Source organism: Crinia signifera, chromosome 6 (assembly GCF_055691185.1).
Source record: "Crinia signifera chromosome 6, ASM5569118v1, whole genome shotgun sequence".
NCBI lineage: Eukaryota > Metazoa > Chordata > Amphibia > Anura > Myobatrachidae > Crinia > Crinia signifera.
The window spans coordinates 26,910,617-26,933,575 of NC_139222.1; the positions used below are offsets into that span (position 1 = coordinate 26,910,617).

A 22,959-nucleotide genomic window follows, 5' to 3' on the forward strand; every position below is an offset into this window, starting at 1 on the left:
GCTGAAAAGTCTATACATACGTTTGATATGGCCGCTTTCCACCGAATTGGGGGCGGGCACTAAAGTCATGTGACGTCAGCTCCCCGCCCCAACCAGGCACAGGCACGCTAGCGTTTGCAGGGTTAGCCCAGCGTTCCCATGGGCGCGCTCTCCGTTTTTTGTGGGAACACCCATAAAACCCTGGCCGGTCCCCAGTGAGTGAACTTTGCACATGCGCATATTCATACATGCGCAAACCCACGACGACGGCCGGGGGAGAGAACTCAGACCTCGGTGAGTAGGCCCGAACTGCGCCTGATCCGATCCTGTTGCGGTGCAGTCTATTTCCACTCTCTCGGGAACAATGGCCACGCTTCTCAATGCAGCATGGCCCCCGCCGTGCCAGCCCTCCCTTTCAGCCAGCTGATGGCGGCACACCACACAGTGTGGACACAGCTTTAGAACCATGCTAATGAATGTAGGGGTCATTAGGACAACACATGAAAAAAGGTCAACATGGTCAAAAGGCGGACACAGGTTTTTTTAGTGTCTACGTCGACATAGATTGCCACTGTATAAGTGTCCCGCGTCCCCTCGCATGGCTCGCTGGGGCACTATTTTATTCTCCCTCTATGCTAGTTCTACGTATACTAGTTGAAACCCCGTCAAAATGGCGGCTTCTGCAATGTACTTTCACTTTGAGCTGTGACAGTTTTCACTTTCACTTTTAGCTGTGACAGTTTTTAGCCCACAAACTCTCCACCTCACCCCCAGTCCCTATCTGCTCCTACCTCCAATCTCTGTCTTCACAGCTCCCTCTCTGCTTTCACTTTATGTAAAGAAGCAATTTGGTCTGTTGAGCGCCCTCCAGTGGTCACTTGCGGTACTTCACCTCATAGAGGTGAGGAGTACTTAGTGGCCAGCCAATCCCACTGGAGCCCCGGGGCGTCAGGATTGCATGTGATACATCAGATGCGGTCCTTCTTAATGTGACGTATTGCATGCAATTTCATTCCTCACTGCCAGGAGGGGGGCCTAGTCAGAGGTTTTAGAATATAATGTGATTTCCCCCACCCCATGGTATAGAACAGGCATGTCCAACGTTGGCCCTCCAGATGTTTTGAAACTACACATCCCAGCATGCTTTGCAATAGTTTTAGCATTCTCTAATAGCAAAACTGTGGCAAAGCATGCTGGGATGTGTAGTTTCACAACAGCTGGAGGGCCAACATTGGACATAGAATATAATAATCCTCCACATCAATGGTCATTAGCGTTATTTCTGTATTGTACATATCATTGCATATCTCTGTGAACAAACTCATGATTGACGAGCGATATCTTGTGTTTAAATTGTTTTCCACATCGGCCACACCCAAACGGCCTCTCTCCAGTGTGAGTCTTTACGTGGCGGATTAAATACTCTTTCACGGCAAAACGTTTATCGCACTCCAAGCACGCAAACGGCTTCTCTCCGGTGTGGGTTCTCTGATGTACGGAGAGGTGACTATTGCACAGAAACCGCTTTCCGCACTCTGGACAAGAGAACGGCCGCTCCCCGGTGTGGCTCCTCTGATGTAAGACAAGTTGGGCATTGTCCGGCCAACATTTCCCACACTCGGAGCATTCATATAGTGTTTTTCCAGCGTGAGTTCTCTGATGGAGGAGAAGCTGAGAACTGGTCGGAAACGTTATCCCACACTCGTAGCATTCACCTGGGTTCTGTCCTGTGTGAGTCTTTTGGTGGATCTCAAGTTGGACTTTCCTCAGAAAATACTGTCCGCACTCCGGACATTGGGGGATCTTCTTCTTTGAGTGAGCTCTCTGATATTTTGTGAGATTCGAGATGTCGCCAAAAGTGGACGGTGCAGGATTTTGGTAAATGATTTCAATTTCGTCTGAGTTCTTTTCTACGGTTTGACCTGTAACAATGTGGTCTGAAACTGAATCGGTATTGGTGTCCGTGTGTGTGAGGTCTCCTGTGTCACGGGAGACTGGTTCCTCCTTAATAGGAGTAGCTGTATACAGGATGGTGTCTCCGAGGATTCTTTCTTCAACTGACACAGGTGCTCTAGCCTCAGTCTTTGTACCTGGATCCATGTCTACACAACAAGAAATCCAGACGTGTGAGTCTTGTCCTTCCTTAGATCCACCTGTTAAAACACAAAGAATCTGCAGTGATATAATGGAAGTCTCCCTCGTAGCCTTGTCCCTTAGTAGCACAGTGATTATGGGGTAGATCAGTGGTGTCAAAGTCATGGCGCTCCAGCTGTTGTGGAACTACACATCCCAACATGCCCTGCCACAGATTTTATATAATGGATTGCTAAAACTGTGGCAGGGCATGCTGGGAAGTGTAGTTCCACAACAGCTGGAGGGCCATGAGTTTGACACCACTGGGGTAGATGTATGAAGCCTTAAATACTTTATCCCCGGCCAATCAGCTCCTATCTGTTCCTTTTTAAATCCACCCTGTAACTTAACAGCCAGGAGCTGATTGGCCGGTGATAAAGTACCAGTCGCTTTATCACTTCTCCTCCTTCATCGCTGCTTCAAACATCCTCCCCTATATGCCGAATGTGTCATCAGAGCCCAATTTCTCCCAAGATACAAGACGAACACAAAATCACTTCCAAAGACCATGTGGCACAATGTCTTCAAATAAAACAGAGCCTCATTCTGAGTTGCAACCAAGGCCGAAAGTAGACGCATTTCGCTGATACTATTGACTTACGCGCATGGTAAACGTATGATTTGTACACAGCTCTTCGGTAGGAATAATTATGTACTAAGCAAAATGGGGTGAGGTAAACTACCAGCTAATCAGCTCCTAAATCATTTTTTAAACACAGCCTGTAACCAAATCGCATGTGTATGACAGCCAATCCGATGCACAGTACCATGCGCATCGGACCGGAATTGGAGTTTGGACAGGCTGCACCTGCACACGCGATGTATCGCATCAGACACAGCACCTATCTGCACAGCAGGGAAGCATTGGGGAGAAGAGGCACACAAGACTGTGTGTGCGTGTATGTGTGTGTTACAATATACAATAATTGCTGGCAAAATAACATTACAGATCAATTATTGCATTATTGTTTAATCACCTTGAATGCTGGACCCCTATCTATTGTTTACATTAAATATAACAGTGTATGATAATGATATACTATAGGGTATAAGATTGTAAGCTTGCAGCAGGGCCCTCCAACCTCTATGTCTGTCTGTTTACCCAGTTTGTTCTTTCAGTGTTGTCATCAGTTGTAAAGTGCAACAGAATCTTCCAGGCTATATAAGAAACTGTAAATAAAATATACAGTTATTGCATTCAGTATATTAGTGGCATTACCTATATTGTAATACAGAGCAGTACCGTTAGTACATATTGCTGAGTACATATAGTGCATTATATGATGCATATTAATATAATTTATTGCATTATATAGTTATTACCTCCCAAGCTCACAGTCAGTACATATTCTGCCCCATGGCTGACCCGGATAAAATAATTAAAGTCCCACTGGTTTAAGATTAGCAGGTGGAACGCACGTCCGGGAGTAAGTGGACCGCACAAAGCGGAAGTGATTTTATACTGCGGAAGCAGCGTCCGGTCGGTGATGGCGGGCGCATGCGCTGTAGGAGGATGCGGGGAGGAGGCGGTGCCTTGGCTGTAACACCGGTAATTATTACACTTATTGCCCCTGTTATTACACTGTGTGCCGCTCCCTCTCCCTGTTCTGTGTCACTCACCCTGCAGCAGCTGCCTCTGGTGTCCCGGGGACGTGTTCCCCCATCAGTCATCTCCCTCCATCTATCATACTGTATGTGACCAGTGTCACCATCCCTGTCCCCTACTGCCCCTATATATTATATGTACCTGTCTCTCCCTCACCCTGCGTTAACTATTTATCCTATATACTGTATTATTACCTGTACTGAGACAGGAGTAGGCAACCACTGACACTCCAGCTGCTGTCGAACTACATATCCCAGCATGCCCTGCCACAGTTTTAGCATACACTAACCGCAAAACTGTGTCAGAGCATTCTGAGAGGTGTAGTTCCACTGCAACTGGAGTTACCTACCATGAGGGGTAAATGTAATGGCTTGGGACATGCAGGTACTGGCGACCTTCTGGTGAATCTGCCGGATCATGTATTAAAGAGGGTCAGTTATTTAAACTAAAAAATCCAAGGTGTGTGGGTCATCTGGTATACACTGCCTGGTAGCGTGTGAGTGCAGTCATTGCCAATCCACATTAACAAACCCCAATTTTGGGGCAGGTGCAGCAAAAAAGGGTGCTTATTATATTCCATGATAATGACCATCGGTCATTAATCCAGATATCCGGATGTTTTTATTGGCCAAAGGGGCATCGGAGCTGATAAGATATCACCCCATTCTAGATACATTACTTCACTTTATCACTCTCCAATAACGGTTGATCCTGTATGTCCACCCAAAGAACCCCACCATCCCTATTCACAGCACCTCCCTGACTGTTGGGGAGACTCCCTGAAATAGCCGCAATCTCCCGGACTCCTTGAATAGTTTCGAAATCTCCCCAATTGCATCTTTCCCCCATTTATGTAGCTTTTATATACTTGGGTGGGAGAGAAATACAGGATATATAATGGGATCATCAGTGCTATTTACCTGCATTGGTTATAAGGCACAATTATCCCTGTAACTACATGCATTTTCATATTGGATTGACAGGTGCCACTTATGAAATCTTCCCGGCCCCCTGCATGCATCGCCAGGGAGACAGCTGGAGGGCACACCCAGGCAGCTCGGTGGAAGGTAATGTAGAGGGTGTAACAAGTCATCGCCAGCTTCCGGCGTTTGCACGAAGACGAGACGAGTGCTGCTGACATATGCTGTAACTACACAGCCTGAAGGTAATTCCATTTATTAAGTGCTGCGTTGTCTGTATTTGCTATTTAAACCATATGTTGCAGGTGGAGCAGACTCCAGTGTCCTGATGGTGGTCTCTCTGCTATGCCAGCCACCGCCAGTTCTTAAATCTGACACCAGGCTTGGGCTGCCCTATAGCACCAGAGTACCATTAAACATTAATGTACACACACAGAGGTATATAAGCATTGCTCTGCCTGATGACATAATTTACTGTAAGTGGGCATGGAGATCGAGTGTGTGACAGGGACCAGTCTTCCCATATGTGACACCATATGGCAGGCATTCTCAGCCGCAGTCCTCCTGGCATGGAAACAGACCAGGTTGTAGGGATAACCACAGGTGATTTCATTTGTTTTTCAATTATTTTGTTTAATCATCTGTATTGGAATCTGGAAATCCTTAAAACAAGTTCTGTAATTGTGCCTTAAACCCCACAGGGGTTATGGACTGCGTGCCATATGGTACAGTGTTTAGGATCCCGGCAATTTTTTTCATTTACTCGTTCTATAATTGACATGATTATCATTTAAAAAACGTCCTCTAAGAGACCCTCCAACTGCTGTGGGACTACACATCCCAGCATGCCCCAACACAAGTTTGCTACCAGGGCATGCTGGTATGTGCAGTTCAACAGCAGCTTTATGCCCGCCCCTGCTCTAAGCACTAATGGGCTGATTTAAGGCCCATACACACTAGAAGATTTTCATTTCAAAAGACTTTGCCCAAATCTGTGATAGATATATGTGTCACCACAGTAGTGCGTACACACTGAGCTATTTTCCCCAAAGAGCAAGAGATTTTCAGGAGGCAAAAGACTTTGATGAAAATCTTTCATTATAAATGGGCTGGGTTTGATTTCCAAGGGTTCATATATATATATATATATATACATCGGTGGCAGTGGGCGTATAAATATACATACAGATAGTGGTAGATGCTCAAATTAGTTCAGTACTACTTTTCAGGTGCATGAAAGGGAGGGGTTAATACTTAGTCAGTAACAAGACATTGGTTCTATAGCACACTGAATAGTAATAGTAACCAATTTTGAACACTGATTCAAGATTGGTTACTATTACTATTCAGTGTGCTGGAGGAACCAATGGCATATAACTATACATTGGTGGACAGTGATGGTGGTAATGGATACATTGCAGGCCTGCGCAATAACAAAAAATTAATTGGTGGGCAGTGTTGGTTTAATTTATGCATTGCTGGCACAGACCAGCAATGTATACGTTACCGCCATCACAGCAAAAAAAATGTTTATATATTTATATGCCCACTGCCACCAATGTATTCATTTGAATGCACCAACAATATATTATAATATATATATATATATATATATATATATATATATATATATATAATACAGGCGTCACTCTGGGTCTTGTGTGGATAACAATTTTTACTAGTGCATACGGTCTACGCCGTTTCGAGCTTGCGCCCTTCGTCAGGACCAAGGGGAGGCAACGGGGCGGTCCGCCTGGCAGAAAGTGATTAATCTTTCAGCACGGCAGGCGTACACACACGGCGATGATGGATGCAAAATCATCCATCGTCGCCAGATTTGCTGGTTAAACCAGCAGATCAACCACTTTCCTATCGATGATGCGGGAGCGTGCATCATCGCTAGTCGGCAATCTCTGGGCCATACACACTAGGCGATTTTCAGCTGAAAATCGTCAAGTGTGTATGGGCTGATTTAGAGGTGAACGCAGCTGCTCTACGAGAATATACTAATGATGTAGGAGGAGCTTGGGATAAATAGACTCCTCCTGGGTGAAGGACAGGCTGAGTAATTACTGAGGCGGAGAAACGCGTTGAGTTTGGGATCCCTGGTTGGTTTTTCCACCTGAGCCTTGTGATCTATACCCAGCAGAGGTAGTTTGTGTCTTTCACAGGTTTTATCTAGATAGCGACATCAATTAGATTTTGTCACCTAATCCTAGATTTGATTTTCCATTTCTGTTTCTAGATCAAACTTTGAGGTTCTGTGAATGTGGAGGCCGTCTATAAGGAAGAGAGTCCTGTGTAGATCTTCTGACTCACTGAAGATGGAAAACAACAGGAGTCATCTGACTGAGCGGATATTAACCCTGACTCTGGAAATCATCTGCCTGCTGATTGGAGAGGTGAGAGAGTCTGGGAGCGTCACAGTGACATCACTTATATCTATAGTAATAATACAGGGACGTGACTGGGGAGGTGAGGGGATCTGGGAGCGTCACAGTGACATCACTTATATCTATAGTAATAATACAGGGACGTGACTGGGGAGGTGAGGGGATCTGGGAGCGTCTCTGTGACATCACTTATATCTATAGTAATAATACAGGGGCGTGACTGGGGAGGTGAGGGGATCTGGGAGAGTCACTGTGACATCACATATATCTATAGTAATAATACAGGGACATGACTGGGGAGGTGAGGGGATCTGGGAGCGTCACTGTGACATCACTTATATCTATAGTAATAATACAGGGACATGACTGGGGAGGTGAGGGGATGTGGGAGCGTCACAGTGACATCACTTATATCTATAGTAATAATATAGGGACGTGACTGGGGAGGTGAGGGGATCTGGGAGCGTCACTGTGACGTCCCATATATCTATGGTAATAATACAGGGACGTGACTGGGGAGGTGAGGAGATCTGGGAGTGTCACAGTGACATCACTTATATCTATAGTAATAATATAGGCACGTGACTGGGGAGGTGAGGGGATCTGGGAGCGTCACTGTGACGTCACTTATATCTATAGTAATAATACAGGGAAGTGACTGGGGAGGTGAGGGGATCTGGGAGTGTCACCGTGACATCACTTATATCTATAGTGATAATACAGGGAGGTGACTGGGGAGGTGAGAGGATCTGGGAGCGTCACTGTGACATCACTTATATCTATAGTAATAATACAGGGACGTGACTGGGGAGGTGAGGGGATCTGGGAGCGTCACTGTGACATCACTTATATCTATAGTAATAATACAGGGACGTGACTGGGGAGGTGAGGGGATCTGGGATCGTCACTGTGACGTCACTTATATCTATAGTAATAATACAGGGACGTGACTGAGGAGGTGAGGGGATCTGGGAGCGTCACTGTGACGTCACTTATATCTATAGTAATAATACAGGGAAGTGACTGGGGAGGTGAGGGGATCTGGGAGTGTCACCGTGACATCACTTATATCTATAGTGATAATACAGGGAGGTGACTGGGGAGGTGAGAGGATCTGGGAGCGTCACTGTGACATCACTTATATCTATAGTAATAATACAGGGACGTGACTGGGGAGGTGAGGGGAGCTGGGAGCGTCACTGTGACATCACTTATATCTATAGTAATAATACAGGGAGGTGAGGGGATCTGGGAGTGTCACAGTGACATCACTTATATCTATAGTAATAATACAGGGAGGTGACTGGGGAGGTGAGGGGATCTGGGAGCGTCATTGTGACATCATTTATATCTATAGTAATAATACAGGGAGGTGACTGGGGAGGTGAGGGGATCTGGGAGTGTCACAGTGACATCACTTATATCTATAGTAATAATACAGGGAGGTGAGGGGATCTGGGAGCGTCACTGTGACATCACTTATATCTATAGTAATAATACAGGGACGTGACTGGGGAGGTGAGAGGATATGGGAGCATCACTGCATACCTCCCAACTGTCACGCTTACCGCGGGAACGTCCCGATATTTGGGGACGTTCCCGCGTCCCGCCCGGGGCCGCCATTGTCCCGCGGTGGGGGGGACAGTTGGGAGCCCCCTCAGCTTGCCGAGAATAGACGCTGTGCGCATGCGCACAGCGTCTATTCAGCGCCGACGAGCGGCGAAACGGGGGCGTGGCCGAAGTTAGCGTCACCCCGTGAGGCCGCGCCCCCTTTTATTGAGGTCGTGCCCCCTTTTTGGGAGCACGCGCGGCTTCGCCGCGCCAACGTCCCGACCTCCCAACTTCAAAAGTTGGGAGGTATGTCACTGTGACATCACTTATATCTATAGTAATAATACAGGGACATGACTGGGGAGGTGAGGGGATCTGGGAGCGTCACTGTGACATCACTTATATCTATAGTAATAATACAGGGACGTGACTGGGGAGGTGAGGGGATCTGGGAGCGTCACTGTGACATCACTTATATCTATAGTAATAATACAGGGACGTGACTGTGGAGGTGAGGGGATCTGGGAGCGTCACTGTGACACCACATACAGTATCTATAGTAATAATACAGGGACATAACTGAGGAGGTGAGGGAATCTGGGAGCGTCACTGTGACATCACTTATATCTATAGTAATAATACAGGGACGTGACTGGGGAGGTGAGGAGATCTGGGAGCATCACTGTGGCATCACTTATATCTATAGTAATAATACAGGGACGTGACTGGGGAGGTGAGGGGATCTGGGAGTGTCACTGTGACGTCACTTATATCTATAGTAATAATACAGGGACATGACTGGGGAGGTGAGGGGATCTGGGAGCGTCACTGTGACATCACTTATATCTATAGTAATAATACAGGGACGTGACTGGGGAGGTGAGGGGATCTGGGAGCGTCACAGTGACATCACTTATATCTAGAGTAATAATACAGGGAACGTAACTGGGGAGGTGAGGGGATCTGGGAGCGTCACTGTGACATCACTTATATCTATAGTAATAATACAGGGACGTGACTGGGGAGGTGAGGGGATCTGGGAGCGTCACAGTGACATCACTTATATCTATAGTAATAATACAGGGACGTGACTGGGGAGGTGAGGGGATCCGGGAGCGTCACTGTGACACCACATATCTATAGTAATAATACAGGGAACGTGACTGGGGAGGTGAGGGGATCTGGGAGCGTCACAGTGACATCACTTATATCTATAGTAATACAGGGACGTGACTGGGGAGGTGAGGGGATCTGGGAGCGTCACTGTGACACCACATACAGTATCTATAGTAATAATACAGGGACATAACTGAGCAGGTGAGGGAATCTGGGAGCGTCACTGTGACATCACTTATATCCATAGTAATAATACAGGGACGTGATTGGGGAGGTGAGGAGATCTGGGAGCATCACTGTGACATCACATATCTATAGTAATAATACAGGGACGTGACTGGGGAGGTGAGGGGATCTGGGAGTGTCACTGTGACATCACTTATATCTATAGTAATAATACAGGGACTTGACTGGGGAGGTGAGGGGATCTGGGAGTGTCACTGTGACATCACTTATATCTATAGTAATAATACAGGGACGTGACTGGGGAGGTGAGGGGATCTGGGAGTGTCACTGTGACGTCACTTATATCTATAGTAATAATACAGGGACATGACTGGGGAGGTGAGGGGATACGGGAATGTCACTGTGACATCACTTATATCTATAGTAATACAGGGACGTGACTGGGGAGGTGAGGGGATCTGGGAGTGTCACTGTGACGTCACTTATATCTATAGTAATAATACAGGGACGTGAGTGGGGAGGTGAGGGGATCTGGGAGCGTCACTGTGACATCACTTATATCTATAGTAATAATACAGGGACGTGACTGGGGAGGTGAGGGGATCTGGGAGCGTCACTGTGACATCACTTATATCTATAGTAATAATACAGGGACGTGACTGGGGAGGTGAGGGGATCTGGGAGCGTCACTGTGACATCACTTATATCTATAGTAATAATACGGGGACATGACTGGGGAGGTGAGGGGATCTGGGAGTGTCACTATGACATCACTTATATCTATAGTAATAATACAGGGACGTGACCGGGGAGGTGAGGGGATCTGGGAGTGTCATTGTGACATCACTTATATCTATAGTAATAATACAGGGACGTGAGTGGGGAGGTGAGGGGATCTGGGAGCGTCACTGTGACATCACTTATATCTATAGTAATAATACAGGGACATGACTGGGGAGGTGAGGGGATCTGGGAGCGTCACTGTGACATCACTTATATCTATAGTAATAATACAGGGACGTGACTGGGGAGGTGAGGGGATCTGGGAGCGTCACTGTGACATCACTTATATATAGTACTAATACAGGGTCGTGACTGGGGAGGTGAGGGGATCTGGGAGCGTCACTGTGACATCACTTATATCTATAGTAATAATACAGGGACGTGACTGGGGAGTTGAGGGGGTCTGGGAGCGTCACTGTGACATCACTTATATCTATAGTAATAATACAGGGACGTGACTGGGGAGGTGAGGGGATCTGGGAGCGTCACTGTGACATCACTCTTATCTCTATTACTGACACAGGGACCTGACTGGGGAGGTGAGGGGATCTGTGAATTTTACAGTGACTTTAGTTATACCACTTAGCATATCCCTGAAAACTTACATTCACACAGAAAGAGAATACATGTTTTTTTTTTTGATCACCTGACTTAAACTAACACTGGATTTCTATTTCGCACATCCCCATAGCTGTAATGTGGCTGTTGTATATGTGTATTTTACCTCTTTACAATATAGACGCAGTACCCAACAAATGATTCCCACAGCAAGTCAGCTCTTGCCTTCAGACCCCATTGTGAGCTTCGTAGCGTGTGTTGCACCCAGACAAATTTCCAATGAAGTTATTTTTAAAGTGTATTAATAAAATGCCCTATTAGGAATTGAGCTAAGTGTGAACAAAGTATTGAGTAAGTTCATAATACAGTCACAGGGCAGTGTTTGTAATGGTGCCATACTATTTGTACATAGGGTTAGGCTACAGAGGGTGAATATACATCACATCAGTCACTTGAAACATACAAGGCCGGGTTGAGGTGGTGTAGCCATACCTCCTCCCTTCACCCGGTGCTGGTGCAGACTGTCGGGGGGCCTGCAGGCGCTGCCTCAGGGGCTCTCAGCGCTAGGATCCTTTCTCCTCCTCTGGGGTTCCCCTTGTGCCGATGGTGCTGCCTGCCTTCGGCTGTCCTATGCCTGGGGCTGCTGTGCTGCCGAGGGGGGGGCGCAGCGCTGCCCTCCTCCGGCCTGGTTACGCAGCGTTCTGCTCCAGTGGCTCTCGGCACTCGCTTCACAAGCCTTGCCTCCTCCACTCTCTTCCAACCTTGCCTCCTCCGCTCTGCTCTCCTTCACCACCACCACGCTGCTCTGGAGGCCGGGGATTGTGGAGCTCCTTGGATGGGAGGTCGGAGCTCCACGTGTGTGCGACCATCCCCGGCCTCCACCGGATGCAGCTCAAATTCCTAGTATACACAAGTATACCTGGCCAATAAAGTTGATTCTGATTAAAGCTGGGCACTAATGGCAGGGCTAGGGATAAAGAGTAGTCCTACTTTCTGCCAGAAGTGCCTCTGGCAGTCATCATCTGACCACCATGCCTGGAACACAGCAATGCCTTGTCAGCACTAGAACCATAGTATATATGGGTTTTTGGAGTTCTGCACACAATATCATTTGATGCCCTATAATTGGTGGGCAATGTTCCACTGTGTGTTCATTAACACCAGTGGGGGTGCTATCCCAAATGGGTTAGACAGGAGAAAGACAAGAAGAAATTTTTTGGGGGTATTCCTTTTCAATTTAAAAATAGTGGGAGCCCCTTTTATCTTTATTAGGCATGAGATGGATAAGGAGACGGCCACATATAGCGAAATGAGAGGTTAAAAAAATTCACAATGACATACATACATATAGTGTTATTCAAAGAAGAGAAAATTAAATTGTGATTCTAAGGATTTAAAAATGTAGGCAGATGAGACTGTCGGTGTTAGTGCTTAGGTGTAAACAGGGGTAAATTCCCCACTGGAGTCTTTGCACACAATATTTAGTCTGTACCAATCAGGAACTTCATTTGATTACCACTCACTTACACTTTTTGGTAAATGCCTCAATTGGCTTCCCTTAGTGGGGTGAGTCAAATATTTCTATTGTTGTTAATCTAGAGATTGCAGGCAAGAACAAAGTGCAATATTTGTACTGGGTTATACTGGCATTTCGCCTGGAGTTTTAGTAAGGATACAGTGTTTGTATTCTGCTAGATTGGCATTATGCCCGGAGCTTTGAGACAAGATATCAGTTTGTCACTGTGTCTTAAATGACCAGGACATGGAGTAACAGCGCCCTCTACTGGGTGAATTTATCACTAGCACTATCTTCAAATAGTATAGTGCTGTGCTGCGCTGATGCTCCCTAGCTGGTGGTAGGGAGAGTACCCTGACCGCTCTTAAATTCTATTGCCTTCTGCTGGCAGAGTACTCTATCTTCAATCTCCTAGGTACAGTTTGCAAAGACGCCTAGTATATATTCACATATATGGACAATACATTTCCTATGCTAACACCAAACAGTCTGCTACGGTATCTACAGGACACGTGTTTCGCTAATTGAGCTTCTTCAAGCTGACCTTCAAGTGACAGCTGATGTGATGTATGGCTTTATCCTGTATTGTCTTTAGCAGGTGTTTTAGATTATGGTTATGAATAACTATTATTTACATTCCTATTTCTTTCCAAAATACAGGACTGCGCAGTCGTGAGGAAGAAATCTGGTGAGTGTGTGACATCCAGCAGCAGCTGCCGTCCCCAAGGGTCAGCAGGACAGAACCAGACCCAAAGCCCCATCACAGGGCCTCCACCTCACTCACTGATACATGGGGGAGACAATGAGCAGAAGATCCTGGAACTCACCAACAAGATCATTCAGCTGCTGATCGGAGAGGTGACTGCTGGGAATGGGGCATTATACAGTAACACCAGGGGGAGGTGACCGGAGACGTGACTGCTGGGAATGGGACATTTTACAGTAACACTGGAGGATGTGACAGGATTGGTGACTGCTGGGAATGGGACATTATACAGTAACACCGGGGGATGTGACCGGAGAGGTGACTGCTGGGAATGGGGCATTATACAGTAACACCAGGGGATGTGACCGGAGAGGTGACTGCTGGGAATGGGACATTATACAGTAACACCGGGGATGTGATCGGAGAGGTGACTGCTGGGAATGGGACATTATACAGTAACACCAGGGGATGTGACCGGAGAGGTGACTGCTGGGAATGGGACATTATACAGTAACACCGGGGGATGTGACCGAAGAGGTGACTGCTGGGAATGGGACATTATACAGTAACACCAGGGGATGTGACCGGAGAGGTGACTGCTGGGAATGGGACATTATACAGTAACACCGGGGGAGGTGACCTGAGAGGTGAATGCTGGGAATGGGACATTATACAGTAACACCGGGGGATGTGTCTGGGTGATGACTGTATCACTGTCTGTGTCAGGTTCCTATAAGGTGTCAGGATGTCACTGTCTATCTCACCATGCAGGAGGAGGAGTACATAGAGGAACACAAGGTTCTGCACAAGGACGTCATTATGGAGAATCACCAGCCCCTTCGATCACTAGGTAAGAGGTGACTTTCTATACAGAGAAGCTGGTTCTCTATAAGAATATACTGTAAATGTGCACATTATAGGGATGATGCATATATATATATATATAATGTCACTTGTTCACAATCTCAGGGGTAAACTTACTAAGATGGGAGCTCTACTGAAGATGGGATGTTTCTGTGGGCAACCAATCAGATTCTATCTAGTATCTTCTACACGATGCTAAATAAATAAGAAGTAGGATTTGTTTGGTTGGTATCAGCAACATCCCATCTTCAATAGACCTATCTCTGTATATTTACCCCTCAGTCTTAAAAGGCTAGAAGTGGAGCCATCACTACACCGGTCTTGCAACACATCGGGGGAAATTAGGTGTTTTGACCCTTTCAAGTCCAACGTCTGGTCAGGCTCAACAGCCCTAGCGCTGGTAGCAGATCCAATGGTGAGACACTTTAAAATAAGAACCATTAACATCGTTCAACATTCGCTGTAGAGAATTTATGAATAATAAATAAATACAAAAATACGGTTAATTGAAACATATAAACCAGACTGTTTGAATTGCATAAAAAATTTGGGACTGCCATGGGTTAAAGCCTTGTTCCATGTTATGACCCAATGCATCTTTCTACTGACCTGCAATTTCCAATGGGACAGTCGTTTCTGCCTACTGATTGGCTGTTGCAGTATTCGGCACACTATCCCACATTATCTGTTCCGTGTTTAGATAACTGTATAAGGTCGATCCTGGGTCTTAAGGTGCCCATACACTGGGCCAATTTCGGGCGATTCCGACTAATCGTGGCCTGAAATCGGCCCAAATCGGCTCAGTTTGATGCCCCTAAGGTCCGATGCGCGGTCCCGTGTGCATCGGACCGGAGTCGGTGTTCGGACCTGCTGGCTGTCCGACCACCCAACCTGGGACCTCCCTCCTTGTGCGGCGGGGGGCAGGCAGTGTGGTTCGTGGGGCAGGCTGGCAGCGGGGTCTGCCCGAGCAGCGGCGGCGGCTGGCAGCTTGCACTGCATTTTGCCGGGCGGCGGGGTGGGATGTGGCTGCTGAATGTTTTGAAATGACTGACCTGACGTTCATTGGCTGTGAGAATTCTCTCAGCCAATCAGGGACCTCCCATCTGATTGGCTGAGAGAATTCTCTCAAACAATCAACGTCCGGCTAGTCATTTCAAAATATTCAGCAGCCGCATCCCACACCGCCACCCAGCACAATGCTGCTACAAGCTCCTAGCCACCAACGCTGCTCGGATGGACCCCACTGCCCGCCACTACAAGCTGCCCACCCCCCGCCACCACCATCAGCTGTCCTGACCCCATTGCCTGCCCGCTGCTGCCGCCGCAGCAGCTCCCCGGGAGTATTGCATTACATAGAAACATAGAAACATAGACTTTGACGGCAGATAAGAACCACTTGGCCCATCTAGTCTGCCCCTTTTTTTAAACATGTTACCTCAAACCATATTTGATCCTTATTTTTTTTGTAAGGATATCAATATGCTTATCCCAAGCATGTTTAAATTGTACTACTGTATTTGCGTCTACCACCTCTGATAGTTGGCTATTCCACTTATCTACTACTCTTTCTGTGAAGTAATTCTTCCTCACATTTCCCCTGAATCTTCCTCCCTCTAGTTTCAGTGCATGTCCTCGTGTTCTGTTGCTCCTCTTCCTGTGACTAATGTCTCCCTCCTGTACCTTCCTCCCTCTAGTGTCAGTGCATCTCCTCGTGTTCTGCTGCTCCTCTTCCTGTGACTAATGTCTCCCTCCTGTACCTTCCTCCCTCTAGTGTCAGTGCATCTCCTCGTGTTCTGTTGCTCCTCTTCCTGTGACTAATGTCTCCCTCCTGTACCTTCCTCCCTCTAGTTTCAGTGCATGTCCTCGTGTTCTGTTGCTCCTCTTCCTGTGAAGAATGTCTCCCACCTGTACCTTGTTACAACCCTTGATATATTTGAAAGTTTCTATCATGTCCCCCCTTTCCCTTCTCTGCTCTAAAGTATACATATTAAGACTTTTAGTCTTTCCTGGTACGTTTTGTGATGTAGGCCATGCACCATTTTAGTTGCCCTTCTTTGTACAGTCTCTAATGTATTTATATCCTTCTGGAGATATGGCCTCCAGAACTGAACACAATACTCTAGATGAGGTTGTACCAATGACCTATACAGTGGCATTATTACTTATTTCTTTCTACTGCTGATACCTCTCCCTATGCAACCAAGCATCTGACTTGCCTTCTTCATTGCTTTGTTACATTGCCTACCTGCCTTTAAGTCCCCTGAAATAGTGACACCTAGATCCCTCTCTTCCTCAGTAGTTTCCAGGGCTGTGGAGTCGGTAGATAAATAGTCCGACTCCGACCCCTCATACGGCTGACCCCGACTCCTCGACTCCGACTCCTCTGTATTAATATGCAAATGTATTTGATACATTCCTTGAAGGAAAGAAAGGCAACATACATATTATTACTACAGAAACTAGAGGCTGGGAAGCCAACAGTCTACTGTATTGAACAGTTTAAGCAAAGGACAAACACAATGTTTGTCCGCTGGTTTGCTTGCTGGTAAACAAACGACCCCGCGCATGAAACAAGATCTTCATCCACGTAAAAAGATGTTGTGCGTATGGTGGGAGAGCTTGGTTGAATGAATTTTTCGAGGTATTGAAAACCTTATTGAACGTTGGAAATAAGTTGTAAACTACAAGGGAGAATATATTTATAAGTATTGGTGCTCCGAATTGTGCGTTGCGTGCCATATAGTGAAGCACATGAAAGCATGCTTTTTCACGGTCACTTAACGTGTTCGTTTTGCGGTTACGTGAGGCACTGCATGCATTGGTCTTTATTCTTACAGTATAGAAGTCCTTAATTATAATTTTCGGAGTCGGAGTTGGAGTCGGTGCATTGTTTGCCGACTCCAACCCGAGGTACTCGAAATTTGCTCCGACTCCTCGACTCCAACTCCGACTCCACAGCCCTGGTAGTTTCCATTATAGTGCCAATTATACTATATTTAGTCTTTGGATTTTTGAGACCCAAGTGCATGATTTTGCATTTTTTGGCATTAAACTGTAGTTGCCATGCTCTTGACCATTCCTCTAATCTACCTAGATCCTCAATCATTTGTTTTACCCCTCCTGGTGTGTCTACCCTGTTGCATACCTTTGTGTCATCTGCAAAAAGGCACATTTTACCCTCAATTCCATTTGCAATATCACCAATAAAGATATTAAAAAGCACCGGTCCAAGTACAGATCCCTGGGGTACTCCACTTGTAAAGGTGCCCACACACTAGAAAGATCTGCGATCATAAGATGTGCGCATAAATTAGCCTTCAAATCTTTTGTCCGATCTGGACAAAAGATTTCAGGCAGGCGCACATCTTTACCAAAGATTTTTCTTAAGATCCCGTGTGCAGCACGTAAGATCAGAAGATTTAGCAAAAGATCCACGGGAGCGAGCATCGGCCGATTTTTGACCGATTATCGGTAAATATCGGCCGATATATCGGCCGATTTATCGAAAATCGGCCAATCGGCCAAAAAATCGTTCTAGTGTGTGGGCACCTTAACCTTTCCCTCCTTTGACTGTACTCCGTTTACTACAACTCTCTGTTTTCTGTCCTGCAACCACGCTCTTATCCATTCAACTATCTTAGAATCCAATCCCAAACTTTCAAGTTTATTTAACAGTCTGTGATGTGGGACAGTGTCAAAAGCTTTACTAAAGTCTAGATAAGCTACATCTACAGCCCCACCTTGATCTATTACTTTAGTCACCCAGTCAAAAAAGTCAATAAGATTTGTTTGACATGATCTTCCCCCAGTAAACCCATGCTGTTTTGGATCCTGTAAATTGCTGGTTTTGAGAGATTCTACAATTCAATCTATTGCATGTAAAATGGCACATCAAGTGCCAGATCACATGTGAGCCTCCCGGTGGAGCTGCCGGAGGGCTCTCAAGGGTAAACTTGTCCTCGAACCAGTGTTTGGGGGCCTTTACACATTTACTTATGTCGTGCTGGGAGACAGTGCTGGGTTCTGCAGCCTGCCTGAGGCAGTCCTATATAAGAGCCTCAGCACATTGCAGGAGCAGCTGCAGCATCACACTGCAGTCAGACAGAGCCCACGATCAGTCAGGGGGAAAGAGATCGGTTTCCCACCTCCCCACCAGGGTGAGTGCAGGTCTATACTAGCCCTGACTGACACTCTTTATCATGTCCTGACCTCTATCTCTCGTCCTTACGTAGCCCTCTTTTGTTCTCAGTTCTGACTTTTTATTGCCCCCACCTTTTTCATCCTCTCCCTCTCTTGCCCTCACCCATCTCTCACTCACCCCCTCTCTCTTGTCCTCATCTCTCTCATCCACTTGCCCTCACCCCTCTCTCTTCTTTACCTCTGTCTCCCTTTCTCTTATCCTCACCTGTCTCTTTTGCCCTTCCTCTGCCCCTCTCTCCTCTCCTCCCTCTTGTCCTTACCCCTCTCTCTCTCTATCTTGTCCTCAACCCCCACTCTCTTGCCATCACCTCTCTTTCTCCACTGTGGTGTAACTACTGTGGTAACATGTATGTGGCTTTACTGTGTGAATAAAGGAAACTACTTCAGTGGCCATGCCCCTATATTTTCGTGGAATGCATACGGCGCACACTGTCCCTGTTTGAAATACAGTGGGGTTGCCAAAGGGTCGCTAGGTCTAGAACCGGCTTTGATATATATATATATATATATATATATATATATATATATATATATATATATATATATATATATATTATTTTTTTTTTTTTTTTTTTTTTTTTTTTTTTTTTGTATCCATGTATTTATATAATTTGATTAGAATTTATTTCTATCTTCCAGATCTCACTGAGGATACAGAACAATCTGGAGGATCCTGCAGCCCTGTTTCTTCCCCGGATTGGACTGAGGATCACAGCATTGGTATAAATGACCAGCCTTCCACATACCCACAAACCGATGGGAGAACCCCAGTGACCTTTCCAGTGAATGTTACAGAGAAATCGGCTTCATATGAAAGGGAAAATGTCTCCGGCGATTGCTCACCCACCAATCACAGGGCTTCGCGTGAATCGGCCTCGCGTGACGGAGGAGACCTCACACGCACGGACACTTACACGCAGTGCACGCCTGCTCATATTAAGGAGGAGTCGGTCTCGTGTGAAGAAGATCTCACAGATACAGAAATGTCTGCAGATCAATCACAGTACTTATCTATCCTCGTTAAAGAGGAGTCCTTCTCGGAAGATGAGGGCAACGTCGCAGACACCGACATGTATACGCCCACAGGTCAAACACAGTATACACCCACAGGTCAAGCCCAGTATACAGCTACTTCTGGGGAGGAACTTGGTGACAAACAGCTATCAAAAGAGAGACCGTACATGTGTTCGGAATGCGGGAAGTGCTTTAAGTGCAACTCGGAACTAGTGATACACCACAGGATACACACTGGAGAAAAGCCCTATTCGTGTTCCGAGTGTGGGAAATGTTTTACCAGCAGCTCAAACCTTATAAAGCACAAGAGAATACACACAGGGGAGAAGAGATACTCCTGCGCGGAATGCGGCAAGTGCTTCATCAGCAACTCGCACCTTATTAAGCACCAGAGAATCCACACGGGGGAGAAGCCGTACCCCTGCGCGGAGTGTGGGAAATGTTACATCAGTAAGTCAGATCTTATCGTGCATCAGAGAATCCACACGGGGGAGAAGCCATACTCCTGCACCGACTGCGGGAAATGTTTCATCAGCAACTCTCCCCTTATCCGACACCAGAAAATCCACACGGGGGAGAAGCCCTATTCCTGCGCTAAGTGCGGCAAGTGCTTCATCAGCAACTCGGACCACCTCAGGCACCTGAAGACTCACACGGGAGAGAAGCCCTATTCCTGCGGCCACTGCGGCAAGTGCTTCGTGAGCAACTCCGACCTGGTCATACACAAGAGAGTCCACTCCAAAGAGAAGCCGTACTCCTGCTCTGATTGCGGCAAAAGTTACATCCGCAAGTCAGGTCTGGTTATGCACCAGAGAATTCACAGAGGAGATAAGCCGTATTCCTGCGCCGAGTGCGGGAAGTGCTTCGTCAGTAGCGCAACACTCATCAGACACCAGAAGAGCCATGCGGGAGAGACAGCTTGCTCTGGCCAGCAGTGTGGGAAATGGTTTCCCGGTCCTTCAGATGCGGTTGTGCATGGGAGGAGTCACACAGAGGAGGAGCCGTTTCCCTGCGCCGAGTGCGGGGAGCTGTGTGCAAGTAGATCCGATCTAGCCGAACATCACCGGACGCACATCGGGCAGAGGTTGTTTCCTTGCTTTGAATGCGGCAAATGTTTTGCCAGTAACTACGACCTTGTGGCGCATCACAGGTCGCACATGGGGGAGAAGCCCTTCTCTTGTGCAGAGTGCGGGAAATGTTTTGTAGATAAGTCACTACTTCTTCATCACCAGACAAGTCACACGGAAGGCCATCTGGCTTGCTCTAAATGAATGCCACTGCACCGTCCATCCGCGTGAAATTTATAGTGGGGGGATCTTAGCTTTTGAGCTAAAACTTTAGCGTTGTACAAAATCAAATTTTTGCTTTTCACTTTAGTAGGTGGAGCTAATGCTGTGTACACACGGTGAGATTCGGCATTAGAGTTTGACTATATAGCCAAATTCGCATGCAGGTCGCACAGTTTTTTTACCTTGCGATCCCGATGCGCGCTCCCGGGACAGACCAACGTTGAATAGCAAGGGAAGCTCACCGTGTGTACACAGCATTAGATCTAGGCATGTCCAAACTATGGCCCTCCAGCTGTTGTGAAACTACACATCCCAGCATGCTTTGCCATAGTTTTAGCATTTCCTAGAAGCAAAACTGTGGCAAGGCATGATGGGACTTGTAGTTTCACAACAGCTGGAGGGCCATAGTTTGGACATGCCTGATCTAGAAACATAGTGTGTCCCACCCATACAGTCCAGGTGGTGCACTCACAGGTGGTGCACACGCGGTAGTTCTTCTGCCAATGTCTCTTCCAGATTGACTGTAACTGGGTTGGGATGGCGGCCGGTCTTGTTCTCACAGTCATACATAACGGGGAGACTCTACACTGTGCCCAGTCTTCTTTCCCCATTGGGCGTTCAACAGAATACCAGAAAAACGGAAAAGGGCAAACCGATCTGAGGTAATATTCTGTAGGTTTGTTCAATAAAAACTTGAAACCATCTTTAAGTATGAACGGCCTCACTCATTGGCCACGGAACAGTGGTAACTCCTCCCCCTTCTTCTTGCACTTACATCCACAGTTTTTGTTTAGGGAGATAGTGACCTTTAGTGACCTTTTGTAAATCTGGGTGTACGTAGGTTAACTGAGAGTACGTGTGGCTGGAAGAGAAGTGGCCCCAGCAGCGAGGAGCAGTTATGTGATCTGGTGCAGAAAGACTGTGACATAGGGGTTTATTTACTGAGATGTTGCCCATAGCAACCAATCAGAATCTACTTTGTATTTATTTAGCACCTTCTAGAAGATGATAAAATCTGATTGGTTGCCCGTTTCTTGGAGTCAGGTGACTGTGACCTCGTGCTGTTCCTGCAGTGAGTATTGCTTACCCTCCCCCTCACATACAGTCTGCCCGCTCCTGACCACTGGGCATAGTCTCTGTGTACACGGTGATCCTCAGGATGCTACACGCTGAACCGTCCACACGTGCATTCCCATTTGTGTCCCCCTCTCACGCTGGCTCCTGTTATCCACAGTCATATTAGGCCCGCCTCACTCTATGGACTCTGGCTCCTTCTACTGGCTGAATGGCCTCAGCAACACCCAGCCCCTCGGACCTTCTGCCCTGCAACCCCATTACCCAATGCGTACCCAGGGATTTCCGCAGGCATAGACTGTTGTTGGCCAGCCAGGGATTTTTCTCCCATCCTACACATCCCAGCATGCCCTGATGCAATTTTACCATGCTCTGATGGCAAACTGTGGCAGGACATGCTGGGATGTGTAGTTCAGCAGCAGCTGGGAGTCTGCATGTTGAATACCCCTGCTGTACACATATGTCAGTATACCAGGCACCCAGACTTACCTAGACCTCTGGGCTGCTTCCAGCCAATCACCTGTCTCCAGCACAGCGGACATGACCACACACAACATACCCAGGCGGGTACCACTATCACACAGGTTTATTTGACACAGACCAGCAGATTGAACACAATTCCAGAGGGTATGGGGTCATTGGGTCCACACTCTAAAGGTTGATATACATTAGATCGACACTGCTGACAGGGCTTAGGTCGATAGATGAAATAGGTTGACATGGCTAAGAACAACAGGGTCGGCAGTGACCATATTCCATTAGAGAACAATACTGTTCTCCTGGCATCTGCTTCAGGCTCAGCCCATGACCTACAAGCCCCTCCCATCTCTGCCAGCACAGTATCCGCCGTGCTTCAATGTCAGCGGCCTCGGGTAGATAGGCATGTCCGTAAGTCCTACAGCGAACAAGGATGAAGGAAGGTGAGTTCTGGTCCTCGCAGTCCTGTAACCTCCACTTCCCGGTCATTCTAGATCAGGTATGTCCAAACAACGGCCCTCCAGCTGTTGTGAAACTACAAGTCCCATCATGCCTTGCCACAGTTTTGCTATTAGGGAATGCTAAAACTATGGC

General features: G+C 46.9%; 2 protein-coding genes across 3 annotated transcripts; one reads left to right on the forward strand and one right to left on the reverse strand.

Annotated features, from left to right (window-relative positions):
* Window positions 1–1,245: 1,245 nt before the first annotated feature.
* On the reverse strand, window positions 1,246–3,581 carry LOC146010209 (uncharacterized). Its single transcript, XM_083151236.1, has 2 exons — window positions 3,436–3,581; window positions 1,246–2,132 (listed from the first exon to the last, which is right to left on the reverse strand). The coding sequence occupies exon 2, from the start codon at window positions 2,077–2,079 to the stop codon at window positions 1,276–1,278; it is 804 nt and encodes a 267-aa protein (XP_083007362.1). The 5' UTR covers window positions 2,080–2,132; window positions 3,436–3,581; the 3' UTR covers window positions 1,246–1,275.
* Window positions 3,564–22,818, forward strand: LOC146010159 (uncharacterized). 2 transcript variants are annotated; one of them, XM_083151120.1, is made up of 6 exons: window positions 3,564–3,661; window positions 4,702–4,883; window positions 6,884–7,040; window positions 13,402–13,599; window positions 14,219–14,297; window positions 19,151–22,818. In XM_083151120.1, exons 3-6 carry the CDS (start codon window positions 6,906–6,908, stop codon window positions 20,794–20,796), a joined length of 2,058 nt encoding a protein of 685 aa, XP_083007246.1. In that variant the 5' UTR covers window positions 3,564–3,661; window positions 4,702–4,883; window positions 6,884–6,905; the 3' UTR covers window positions 20,797–22,818. The 2 variants fall into 2 exon arrangements, with proteins under 2 accessions (XP_083007246.1, XP_083007247.1); XM_083151121.1 differs by lacking the exon at window positions 3,564–3,661 and adding an exon at window positions 3,699–3,803.
* The last annotated feature ends 141 nt before the right edge of the window (window positions 22,819–22,959 follow it).

What these genes read in the sequence shown, in the direction of transcription:
- LOC146010209 (XM_083151236.1), bottom strand. Translation starts at nt 2,079, where the DNA reads ATGGATCCAGGTACAAAGACTGAGGCTAGAGCACCTGTGTCAGTTGAA.
- LOC146010159 (XM_083151120.1), top strand. Translation starts at nt 6,906, where the DNA reads ATGTGGAGGCCGTCTATAAGGAAGAGAGTCCTGTGTAGATCTTCTGAC. An exon ending in TTCAGCTGCTGATCGGAGAG is followed by an intron (nt 13,600 to 14,218) that starts GTGACTGCTGGG and finishes CTCACCATGCAG; the next exon opens with GAGGAGGAGTACATAGAGGA. An exon ending in CCAGCCCCTTCGATCACTAG is followed by an intron (nt 14,298 to 19,150) that starts GTAAGAGGTGAC and finishes TCTATCTTCCAG; the next exon opens with ATCTCACTGAGGATACAGAA.